Source organism: Diplotaxodon limnothrissa, linkage group LG19, assembly GCF_057381915.1.
Source record: "Diplotaxodon limnothrissa isolate DT_005_m linkage group LG19, D_limnothrissa_male_GT1.1, whole genome shotgun sequence".
In the NCBI taxonomy this organism is placed as follows: Eukaryota; Metazoa; Chordata; class Actinopteri; order Cichliformes; family Cichlidae; genus Diplotaxodon; species Diplotaxodon limnothrissa.
In genome coordinates, this window is record NC_140614.1 from 406,103 (window position 1) to 418,589 (window position 12,487).

At 45.6% G+C, this 12,487-nt stretch overlaps 1 protein-coding gene across 1 annotated transcript in view; it reads right to left on the reverse strand.

Annotated features, from left to right (window-relative positions):
• Nucleotides 1–10,504, reverse strand: part of LOC146611507 (MAM domain-containing glycosylphosphatidylinositol anchor protein 2-like) — a 183,055-nt gene extending 172,551 nt beyond the window's left edge. Inside the window, exon 1 of the mRNA XM_085343664.1 lies at nucleotides 10,318–10,504. Within this exon, the coding sequence (XP_085199790.1) occupies nucleotides 10,318–10,390 (73 nt within the window). The 5' untranslated portion in view covers nucleotides 10,391–10,504. The remainder of the gene's footprint in view (nucleotides 1–10,317) is intronic.
• Nucleotides 10,505–12,487: the final 1,983 nt, after the last annotated feature.

A 12,487-nucleotide genomic window follows, 5' to 3' on the forward strand; every position in this document is an offset into this window, starting at 1 on the left:
CAGCAGCTGAGCGTTTTTCACTCACGGCATCCAAGGCAGTATCCTCCAAAATGATTTCTGCATTTCCATGAGACAAGTCTTCTCTGACTACCGTATCATTAACAGCTAAGCAGTCTTCAGTTAAATTTATCTGTGCTGCCTCACCATCATCGGTGTCAGGGGATGATTTTGGAATCTCGTACAATGTGGTGAATCGAATGGTTTCTCTGGGACGCCTCTCACGAAACCAAACGGTATCCTCCTCTGTCTCAGAAGGTTCAGTCTCATCATACTGTTTAGCTGATTGCCGTGTTACAGGCTTGCGTGTGGAGTTTGTCATAACAGGCTTCTCCTTAGTGGGTGTGACAAAACCACAAGGGAGTAGGAGATCTCGATGGACAGTTCGCCAAGGAGCGTCTCTGTTCTCAGGTTTTATTGTGTAAACTGGGAGATCTCCCGCCTGCTTTACCACCACATAAACATCTGACTCCCACTTATCAGCAAGCTTATGTTTCCCTCTTAGGCGTACAGCACGCACTAAAACTCTGTCTCCTTCTTCCAATTTAGAAGCGGTTACACGCAAGTCAAATCTGGTCTTATTCTTGTCAGCAATTTTTGCTGCGTTTTGTGCCGCGATCCTGTAACTCTCTTCCAGACGTGACTTCAAACTTTGCACATATTGCGAATGTGACTTGTAGCCGTCGTCTCTGAGGGGAAGACCAAAAGCCAGGTCAATGGGCAATCTGGGTTTACGGCCATACATTAATTCATAAGGTGAGTACCCTGTAACGTCGTTCTTTGTACAATTGTACGCATGAACCAATGGTTTCACAAAGCTATGCCACTGTGATTTGTCCTTGTTTTCCAATGTGCCAAGCATGCTCAACAGCGTCCTATTAAAACGCTCTACAGGGTTTCCCCTAGGATGGTAGGGCGTAGTACGAATCTTGTGAACACCCAGGATGTTGCATAGTTCTTTGATGATGTGTGACTCAAAGTCAGGCCCTTGGTCACTATGCAAACGTTCAGGAATGCCGTAATGGACAATGAAATTATCCCACAGGCACTTGGCAACTGTTTGAGCTTTCTGATTGGGAGTTGGGACGGCAATGGCATACTTAGTAAAGTGGTCTGTAAGTACGAGGACGTCCTTAATATTGCTCCTATCAGGCTCAATGGACAAAAAGTCCATACAAACAAGCTCAAGAGGTCTGGTGGACTTTATGGTGACCAAAGGAGCAGCTTTTTCAGGAAGGGATTTTCTCAGAACACAGCGATCACAGGTTTTAACCTTTTTCTCAACATCTGCAGCCATCCTTGGCCAGTAAAACCTTGTTCTCACCAGGTCGAGAGTGCGTTCAATCCCTAAGTGGCCCATATCATCATGGAGGCTATGGAGGACTGTGTCTCGAAACTGCTCTGGAAGAACAAGTTGCCAGGTTACACAACCTCCATCTTGTCGTGTTCGGTACAGTATTTGATTGTGTAGCTCAAGGCGACTGAATTCCCTGATTAGTAAGGGAATATCGGGCAGTTGCTTTCTAACGGTGGGTGGAACCTTGTCCCCAGTCTCGAGTTGAGCTATAATTTCCCTCAAACACGGGTCAGCTCGTTGTTCTGCCCTTAGCTGCTCTACTGGCATATGGGGAATAACTGGTAACCCACCACACTGATCTTCATTCACAAACTCATCTGGTATAGCAGATACAGACATGGCCAAAGAGTCTACCAGGGTGAAAGCACAATCCATCTCTTTGTTTTCACTTGGGCTACAGCCAATGAGGTGCCTCTCACAGATAGCTGGGACCACGTCTGGGCCAAGAGTGACTCCTTGACCAGACAGATGTGTTTCAGTGAACCGCTGTATACGTTCCTGCTCTTTTTGTGAAACGGTGTCATTGAGCAGTTCTCCATGTGGTCGTCTTGAAAGACCGTCTGCATCAGAATTTAACTTTCCAGCTCTGTACTGAAGCTGGAAGTTAAACGTGGAGAGTGCTGCTAGCCAACGATAGCTCATTGCATCCAACTTGGCTGTAGACAGAACATATGTTAAGGGATTGCTGTCAGTTACAACCATGAATTGGCTACCATAGAGGTAATCAGAAAATTTTTCTGTAACTGCCCACTTTAGAGCTAAAAACTCTAGTTTGTGGGCAGGGTAGCGAGACTCACTCTTGGACAAACCTCGGCTAGCATATGCTATTACTCTCATCTGCCCCTCCTGCTCCTGATACAAAGCAGCACCCAACCCCATAGTGCTGGCATCCGTATGGAGAGTGTAGGGCAACTTGGGGTCAGCAAAACCCAAGATCGGAGCAGTAGTTAGCTTTTCAATGATCGCTCGGAAAGCTTGTTCACACTCTGGAGTCCATCGCTCACCAAAGGGTTTTTTCGGATCATGATACTGAGGAGTGTTAGCTTTGGGCTTGGTACCTTTGCGAAGGGGTGGGTAACCTGAGGTCAGATTGGTGAGGGGCTTCACTAGGTTAGAATAGCTTTTAATGAAGCGTCTGTAATACCCTGCAAAACCAAGAAAAGACCTCAGTTCTTTCAGATCAGTAGGCACTGGCCAAGTTTGCAGAGCCTTCACTTTTTCAGGGTCAGTCTCCACCCCATTACGAGACACAACATGTCCCAAGTACCTCACTGATGTCTGAAAAAATTTACATTTCTCAGGGGATAATTTCAACCCGTACTCTTTCAGACGGTTGAGAACTTTGATCAGTCGGGTCTCATGTTCTTCCAGCGTTTTAGAGAAAACAATGATGTCATCAAGGAAGACAAGAACCTCCTTCAGGTTCATATCCCCCATGCATTTCTCCATGAGACGCTGAAATGTGCTTGGAGCGTTCGTAATGCCCTGCGGCATACGGTTAAACTCCCAAAATCCAATGGGACAAACGAAAGCTGTCTTCGGTTTGTCAGCCTCTTCAACCTCAATCTGGTAGTAACCAGATTTTAAGTCGAGGACAGAAAACCACTGGGAACCAGTCAGCGTGGAGAAAGTCTCCTCCAAGTTTGGGAGTGCATAAGCATCCTTCACTGTTTGCAGATTGAGCTTCCTGTAATCAACACAGAGACGCACATCCCCATTCTTCTTCCTCACCACCACTATGGGAGAAGAGAAGGGTGATGTGGACTCCCTGATCACACCTGCCTGTTGAAGTTCTAGCAAGTGCTTTCGGACAGCTTCCAGATCATTTGGGTGTATGGGGCGTGCCCTGTGCTTAAATGGAGTCTCATCAGATAGCTTGATTTGGTGTTTTACCTGATTAGTTCTCCCAAAGTCAATGTCATTTTGCGCGAAGACCTCCGGCATATTGGCAAGTTTTTGTGTTACTCTCTCTCTCCACTCAGCACTTATGGGTGAGTCCTCGAAGTTGAAGTTGAGGCCTAGCTTCTGCTTGGTGCTAGAATCTGGTGTCACCACACAATGCTCATGTGAGAGAACACGATGAAATGCACTGATTTCCCCAATCACACACTTCTGGGGAATAACAACATCATGATCCAGCTCATTAGTCATTACGACTGGCACTTTATATGGCGCTTTCTGGGGCAAGTCAATGAGGCAAGGTTTAACTAACACCCCACCTGGCAGTGCTGACAAGGAGGGATGTTCTAAGAGGACAGATTTCTCAGTGGTATGACTGTTTACATCAATGAACCCCTCTAACACTACGGTTTGTCCTGCTGGAACTAGCTGGGGGTCTTTTCCGAGCGAGGTGACCAGACCAAGGCGGTTATCCTTGCACTGCCTGTGTCGCAGCCCCAAAATCTTTAGCACTGCTTTGTAACCATATTGTGATGGTTCATACTCTTCAGGACAGGTATCACGATGGAGTTCGTAAAGTAGATCTAGTGTGTTAGTACCTATCAAAACTAGTGGCTGGGGGACTGTACGAACATCTGGAACCACCAATGCTAGTGTGGGGACTTCAACCTCAGCACCTAAAAACTCTTTGGGGAATACAACATTAATCTCAATGTAGCCTAGATAAGGCACAGATTGGCCATTGGCTCCTTCAACCTCCAAAAGCTCAAAGAGAGGCCGGATCTCATGTTGTGACAGGTTCTGATTGTAAAACGACTGGGGAACAGTGGTGACTTGAGAGCCTGTATCCATTAAGCAGCTAACACAATTGCCCTCTATTTGAACCTGTGCTGTAGTTTTCGCCCCTATTAAACCTTTGGGTAATTTGAAATTACCACGCTCAGCATTCAATGTTAACATGGCACCCTTCTTAGTGGTCACTTTAGGCTTCTTATCAGCGGGACGTGTTTGACCCGTTGCAGTCCCCATCTGTCCCACGACAGGGACTGAATTCAGTTTAACGAAGGTGTGTTTCGGTGTTGGCTTTCCCATAACTGCTGACGGATTCTCAGTTCCTTTCTTTTAGCAGCTACCAGGGCAGGATTTGGATCTGACTCACAGGTGGCCACAATATGACCATCCTCCCCACAACGGAAACAGTACCACGGTTTTGGCTTTACAGTTAAAGCGCTGTGTGGAGGGGGCCCTGGTTCAGTCTTTGCATGGTCAGGTTTTTTAGTTTCATCTTTCTGCATGTGTTCTTTCTTAGAAGCAGTGGGTTTTCTTTGTTTCATGAGTGCTGTCAATTGACTCTTCAAGTCAGCAACTTGCTTCTTTAACTTACTTAGGTCACTTGATTCAGATTCAGCTTGTGTTTCGCTTGTTTCCTGAACACTCTGTCTATGGGAGACAACCTTAGGTTTGGTAGTACCAAGGTGCCGTTTCATTCTACTAGTTTTTGTTTCTTGCCTATTTTCTGCAGTACGCAGCAGCAACAAAAGCTCAGCGAGTGATGGGGGTTGTCGATCCTTAAGTTCTAGCTGCAAGACAGCAAGCAAGTCATGATTCCAACAACCCCTGTAAAATTGTTTCAGGAGGTGTTTGTCGACCTCTTGTGGCTGTACACCTCCCCTGCGTACAGTACGGTTCAATGCCACCTGCAGGCGATGCAGGTAAGCTGAGGGTTTTTCTCCAGGATCTTGCAACGTGTTCATGAACCTCACCAACAATTCCTCCCCATCCTCAACTGTGCCAAAGGCAGATTCCAATAATTGCAGGTAGGTAGATGGTGGCGCTTCAGGTCCAAGATGTCGAACTACATCTGAAGCAGGAATGAGGAGGCTCTCGAGAATTTTATGAGTCTTCTCCAAGTCAGAAACAGAAGTGTCCTCCATCATTAAATCAACATGAGAGCGCCAAGTATCATAATCAGCTTCATTATATGGCCGGGGAATCTTCCCAGAAAAAGCTCTCAGTCTCAAGGTGGAATGGGTACGTGACATCTTATCATCACTCTTTACAATGTGTTCAACCACAATTCTCTGTACGTCTGGTGGGTTAAGCTCACCAGGATTTAGAGTCAGGGATCTCTTGGTTCCAGAGCTTAAAGTCTGTGTGCGATATTCATCATCAGCGTGGCCAAGCTTAGGACAGACTGAAATACCAGCTGATTCAATAAAAGTAGCAGGGGTCTGGCTGGGCCTGTCAGTATGATCAACTTCCTCTATTTCAACCTCAGTACTGAGTGCAACACTTTCTTCGGCGACACCCACAGACTTTTCAATTTTTGTCATCACCTCTCTCAGTACCTCTTCAAAATCTTTCCCACTTAGCTTGGCTATTCCTCGCAGTTCACTCAGGTAAGTATCTGTGACACTTCCCCCAACTCTCTGGGAATAAACATCTGTCAAAGCATGTACAGAAAATACTACATCAGGATTGGCAGCTGAGGGGTGGACATAGGGCAACAAGGGTCCTAATGTTTGCACTGCTACTCCTGAGTTATACTCCACTATCTGATCCTTGTTGAATTCAGATACTTGATCATCAATGGTGAGGACCCTACTAATAGAGCCGTACTGCTTTAAGAACTCAAAAATCTCTTCATCCTTTTCTGATCCTGTTACCCCACGCACTATGACAGCATTTGGGACCTTAATACCTAATTTTTCAACAAAATCCATCTTTTGGTGCGACAGACGGTCTTACCAAAAGCTCAATCACACAAAATATGCTTCACTATCGTCACCCATTAATTCAAGGCTCCTGGCTGGCTCGCCACTTTTACACTGTAACCAGTATGTAACAAAATATATAAACAATGGGCAAATCAGAAGATTTCAGGAACGACAGGAGCCCAGAGGATGGGTAACCACAATGAAAACACAACTGCAAATGATGAAGCAATAGTTCAACTGTATTTGAAATTTGTGCACTGTATTGCCTTTACAATAACAACCAAAATTGTGTGTGCGCGCACAGATACCCAAAATAAAAAAGAAAAGAATGTTAGACCCGGGTCTTTTAAAGTGTCAATAGGATCCAGATCAGGCCTGTTTGGTGATCTGGTGAGTTATTGGTGTGAGTTCAGTCCACGATCGATGTATGGTTTGCACTGTTTTGTCCTACCACAGTTCAGGCAACCAGACTTCAAGATTCAATTCCAAATGGGCTGTGGCTCGCCATCCATTGCAATGGAAAATTATTCCTCTTCTGCGGATTTCCACAAAGTCTGTAATCCAATGTTCTCCGAGGAGTCTCGGCTCCTTTCTCCAACTCAAAAAACCTGACCTAAGAGTGAGGTCAGAATTACTTCAAATGAACACGGTTCACACTTAACTAACACTTCTGTTTAAAGTATAAATCATGAACAAAATGTGTTTCAATTTCTAATGTTGTACAACTAATCAAATTCTAAACGTTTTCATTACATGGCAATGTAGCTATCACCAATCATTAAAGCAATTCACACTGCTCATTAAAAGCAGCAAACTCAATATACTCTGCTCACGGTCAAGTAACAACAGTGATGAATAAAAGTAACACAATAAAACATTTCAATACAACAGATAGACATACTGTTTTTTCCTTAACCTAACAACAGCTAATAAGTTCTCAACTAACGCTTAACAACGGGAGTGAGCGTTTAGCACACTCGCTAGCTACTTGCATAGTACCGTCACCATTAGCGTTTGTTTTTTGAAGCGAACAACATTAACATTTCAGGATGCCGATCAGCGGCTATAACAGTTTCGTTACTCACCAGTGCAAAGCACTTCGTATTCATAAAACTAGCTTCGGCTATCCAAATCTGGCGGCTAATCAAGCAGACACCAACAGCTTCGCTGTTTCAACAGCTACCACGTTTTCCCCACAGGTACTGCTATGGCGCGTGTGGTCTAAGCAGCCTTAGCAGCGCAACCAAACATGAAAAACAAGGCGGGACAAACAATCCCATTGGTTGGACTGCATTTGTATCCAGGTCAAAAAATAACCTTTGAGAAACAAAATAAATAAATAAATAACACAAATAATGCAATTCCATACAAAATAATTTGGATTTTTTCTTTAGAGTCTCTCTCCAATCATGAGTGCTTTTAACTGAACAAAATAAAACACCTTTAATAATAATTACAATAAACAGTCTCTAATTCCATCTGTTTGCCACTGGGCTACATCAACATTTGGCAATAAACCCCTTTCTGATTCTGATTCTGGGATATATTCACCCCAGCATAATGGACAATTATTTATCAGAGAAACAACAAGAACGGTGAACTCTGAACAGCCTGAGTCTGGTGACCGAGCTGATGAAGTCAACAACAATATGTCGTGTCTGCTGCTAATGTACAGTCATTTACTGGGCACTGATGCTTGCACTCAACTACCACACTGTAAATACTGTTATATTATATGACACTGTTTGACTTTATACTTTTTACTTTATATTTGATACTGTTACTACGTTTACTATGGTTATTATGTTACTATGCTGCTTCTTGTTTTATTGCTGCTGGCCTCTGTGAGCTACCACACAAATTCCGTTGTATAACTACAATGACAATAAAGTTCTTTATCTTATCTTATCTTCTTTTTACTGAAGTAAGAGGGGACTGAGTTTCACACAGACCTCTGCACGAGAAGGCTTCACTTGGTTTATACAGTCTATGGGAAAAAACTGCATTGTTTACTGATAATTATAGAGACAGGGTCACCGAAAAATACAAAAGTAATGTCCATGCATCCATCATGCATCCACCCATGCATCCATCCATGCATCCATCCATGCATCCACCCATGCATCCATCCATGCATCCATCCATGCATCCACCCATGCATCCATCCATCCATGCGTCCATCCATCTATCCATCCATCCATGCATCCATCCATCCATCCATCCATCTATGCATCCATCCATCCATGCATCCATCCATCCATCCATCCATCTATGCATCCATCCACCCATGCATCCACCCATGCGTTCTCTTCAGCTTATCCTTGTCAGTGTTGCGGGGGGGCTATCATAGGGTGCGAGCAGGGTGCACCCTGGACAGGTCACCAGTCTGTCACAGGGCTAACACAGAGACAACCATTCACACTGTAATCTAACTCACGGGTTTGTGATGTCACTCTGTCAATCACTAATCACTGCCAGTAAACATACCAGCTAATCCTCCATGACCAACATTTATAAAATGGGTTAGAAAATGAGTGTGTGGGCCCAAAAACTCCTCAGAGAAGAGTTTGCTGAGGTCAAGACCAAGGACGAGTTTCCATAAACCTCTGCAGGAAATAAATGATGGCCACAGAAAAGAGCTTTAAAGGGCGCCCACCTGGGCTTCAGCTTTCAGGCTCTGAAGGTATGGTTGTGTTTTATGCTGAGCACAGCCATGTGTTTTTACAAAAGTAAATACACACGGATCCACTAGTGTCCACTGAGCGTCCACGCTGACCTCCACATGCTGCATTTTAGTATTTCTCTGCAGCACACTCACACACTCCTGCTGCATGTCTCATGCACTTACACACAGCACCACACACCTACTGATGTCACAGAGATCTTTGACTCGACACAGATATATCAAGGACTAACATGTTTCTGACATGTGGACATGTGCTAAACTAATGATCTGGTCACTCTGGCCGTGGCCTGCGCTGAATCATACACGTTATTAATCTCTGGCAGATGGCTCCGCCCCTCCCTGAGCCTGGTTCTGCCGGAGGTTAAAAGGGAGTTTTTCCTTCCCACTGTCGCCAAAGTGCTGCTCATAGGGGGTCATATGATTGTTGGGTTTTTCTCTGTGTTATTGTAGGGTCTGCGTTACAATACAAAGCACCTTGAGGCGACTGCTTATTTTGGTGCTGTATAAATAAATTGTATTAAATTTCTGTGGTCAGACAAAGATGGAGATGACTTGTACATTTGAAATCAAAGTAGCTTGCTGGCTATAAGCTCAGTGGTGGGGTATTATCACTTATGATTGGCTGGCTGCACTGACATGTTGTCATAGTATTTCATTTCATAAAATGAGCAAACACTGAAAAGTGTAGGACTAAACTCTGGTTACCTGGCTGTAAAAGCAGGTCAGCGATGCTGCTGTTCAGGGTGCAGCCTAGCACAACCATCAAAATACAACTGTTGGCCATTACATGCTTTGAATTGGGCAAAATGTAAAAGTCAAATATAAAATTATAAAATAGACATTGGAAAATGCAGTTTTGTAAAAAGGGCATTTATAAAGTAAGAGGCTGAAACAGCAGATGCCTGAGCACCAGCACACTGTCTACAGTAACACACTGACTGTATTTACTAAGAGTCACGACACAGAAATAAGCAGAAAAACAACACAGTATTATAGTACATGCAACTTGATTTCTACTGGAGGACCAAAGTATAGCAGGACACAGTTATGACACCATATTACACCAGATTATTTGAAATGTGCAAGTAAGGCAAAATGAGAAGATCGGGGTTTATGTACAGTAGAGGAATGGCCACCGTGCAGGAGCTGGCATGTGTTACAGTAACTACAGGAACGAACCAGCAGCATACCAGTAAAAGAACCGGCATTTCCAGTCATTTCCAGTGCCCGGTCATGTCAGGACTGACACAGTGAAAGCAGCAGCAGCAGCATCGTGTCGCCATCTCCTGCTGCACGGAGCTGCAGGCTGCTTCATACAGACCCACCGGCACACACCGAACCCACAGTGCCATCTAATAACGGCACTGCTGGGGCCACGATGCAGGATTAGCACTGCGGCTGTCCCTGTATGCACAGGTGTGCTTATCTGTGTTTGTGTAGCAGCCTACCTGTTGTGCCTTTATGCCAGGCACGAGTGTGACTGAATGAACCACGAACCAGCCACGCACGCACACGCACAGGAGCCAAATCCCTCACAAGGTCAAGTTGCTGTTTGTAATACTCCGCTCGCGTGCACTCAAAATCGCATTCACGTAACATGTAAAGTGCGCGTGCATGTGGTAACTCAAAATATTTGAATTGTATGCTAATGACGTCCTTACCGTACACGCCCTGGCCGTGCACGCCCTGCAGGAAGCCGGTAAACAGCCACAGGAGACCGAAAACTACCCCCATCTTCACATCGTCCTGTGGCCTCGTCGCTGCTTCTGCCCCCCTCCGGGGATGAGGGTGGATGTTCGGTTCTCCGCTGCTGCCGCTGCTCTTCCTCCGTCCTCCTCCGCTCCGTACACAATCTCATCCACAGATCCAAATATTTCCCTGCTAGCAGCCTCCGACCCCGGTTAGATATGACGGGCAGATGCGGTTCCGCTCATCCCGGTGCTAACGTTTGCTAAAAGCGCCAGAAACCCTTGAGGAGAAGGACGTCCAGCGGCACCCGGCGAGAGCAGATGCTTCACTCGCTCCTTGATGATGACATTCCGGGGGAAAGGATCAAAACTGAAGGAGCAAACAGCCGGTGCGTCAGTCTTCTTTGAGCTGGTCAAAAGTGTGCGCTGACCGTCCGCCGAGTCCACCGGGATGCGCGTCCGTCGGTCAGTACCGGAGATACATCCATCATCCTGCGGAGAAGCGCTACCGCTCCGTGTCAGCGGCTCGGCCCTTCAGGCCGGGGAGAGGAGAGGGACAGTCCGTGAGTTCCAGCAAAGACGGATAAGCGGTCAGTCCGGTCGAGTTGTCGGTGTATTTCACCGGTCGGTGAGAGACGTCACTCAGCCAACCGAGCAGTAAAGTCGCGGGAACGGAGAACGGAAGGACTTCCGGTATTTGTATATCAAAATAAAAGTCACCTGCCAGCTCATCCGCCGTGTTTATGGCTGATTCAGCAGCGAAATCTACAGTCTCTGGATTTCACTGTGCTAAAATATCGCGCTTATTATAAAATAATAATAATTATTATTATTAAGTAATACATTTCTCCCTAATCAGCTGTTAAATGGGAATTACTGGTGCAGGGTGTCATGGTCCGGGTGAGTCCGGGGTTTTACCTCCGAATAACGGTTTCCACCTGGAAACTCTCCACCGGGTCTTCAAGTAACCACAGTTAGTGCTGACCGTCATAGATGTTTGCTCACAGCAGTGTTACCCCTGTGTTCTACACCCCCAGTCATCCTGGATCCGCTCACCTGCCTGCCCTCCCGTCACACCACTCTCGGATCACCTCACCTGGACACCACGCTGCTTCACCCGGACCAATTACCCCTCTCTTGCCAAAACCTCCACCTGCAAAGTTAGACAAAGTCTGGTTGTGATTCACTCTCATCAGGATCAGGACTCACCTGGTTTCTGCTCGTGTCAGTGTTCACAGATTACCTGTCCCCTCTCCCCGTGTCACACAATCATTTATCTAATAATTTCATGTTTGGATAAAATAAGTGAGACACATAACACTGAAATGTATGTTTCATAAAGTAAAGAAACCTTTTTAAAGTAGGTGTAATATTGTTCCGATAGCGACAGTCGTCGTGTTAGGCGGAGGCTATTATTGTTAAGAGTGACTTGTGGTGCCTTCCTGACAAACTGCAGCGGGATGGACACGAGCAGGAATCTGCCGCGCAAAGCGTCACGAGCAGCTTCTGTTTTACACCTGTGGGGGGGAGAGAAAGGACAGCACTCCTCACGAGACACGCAGAGCCTGTGGGCGGCACGCGCGCTGGAAATGACAGCCTGAGCCCTCAGCGCGCACGTGTCCGATCTCCTGCTTCCTCCACGGGTCTCAGCAGAGCAGAGGGAGCCTGAGCTCAGCGATGGTGGCGGGATGGCAGCATCCAGGTCTTAACGCTGAACACGGACGATCAACGATATATTTGAATAAATATTTGTTTAAAAAAGAAAGAAAACCAGTTTTCATCCAGCTTCTGCATCTTCTCGCTCATGAGCACACTTCCTCCGTTACACCAGCCCGTGTTGGTTATACATGCATCCATCCTTATTGTCAGGCTTATATACAGGCTCTGGATTTTAACGCCAATAAAGATGATGTCAATAAAACATGGATGAGGACACACGTGCTTGTATTGATTTCCCCTCTTCGACGACACAGACCTGTTGCTAAACTATTATGGGCTGTAAGCTAAAATGACTGGTAGGTTAAAATGATTCGTGCTGATTCTGTGTAACCAGACTTTTCTAATCTGAAGTCTAATTAAGCCTAAAATAAATAAAACAATTATTATGTCTGCAAAGTCTACTCTTACAAAATGTGCACTCAGC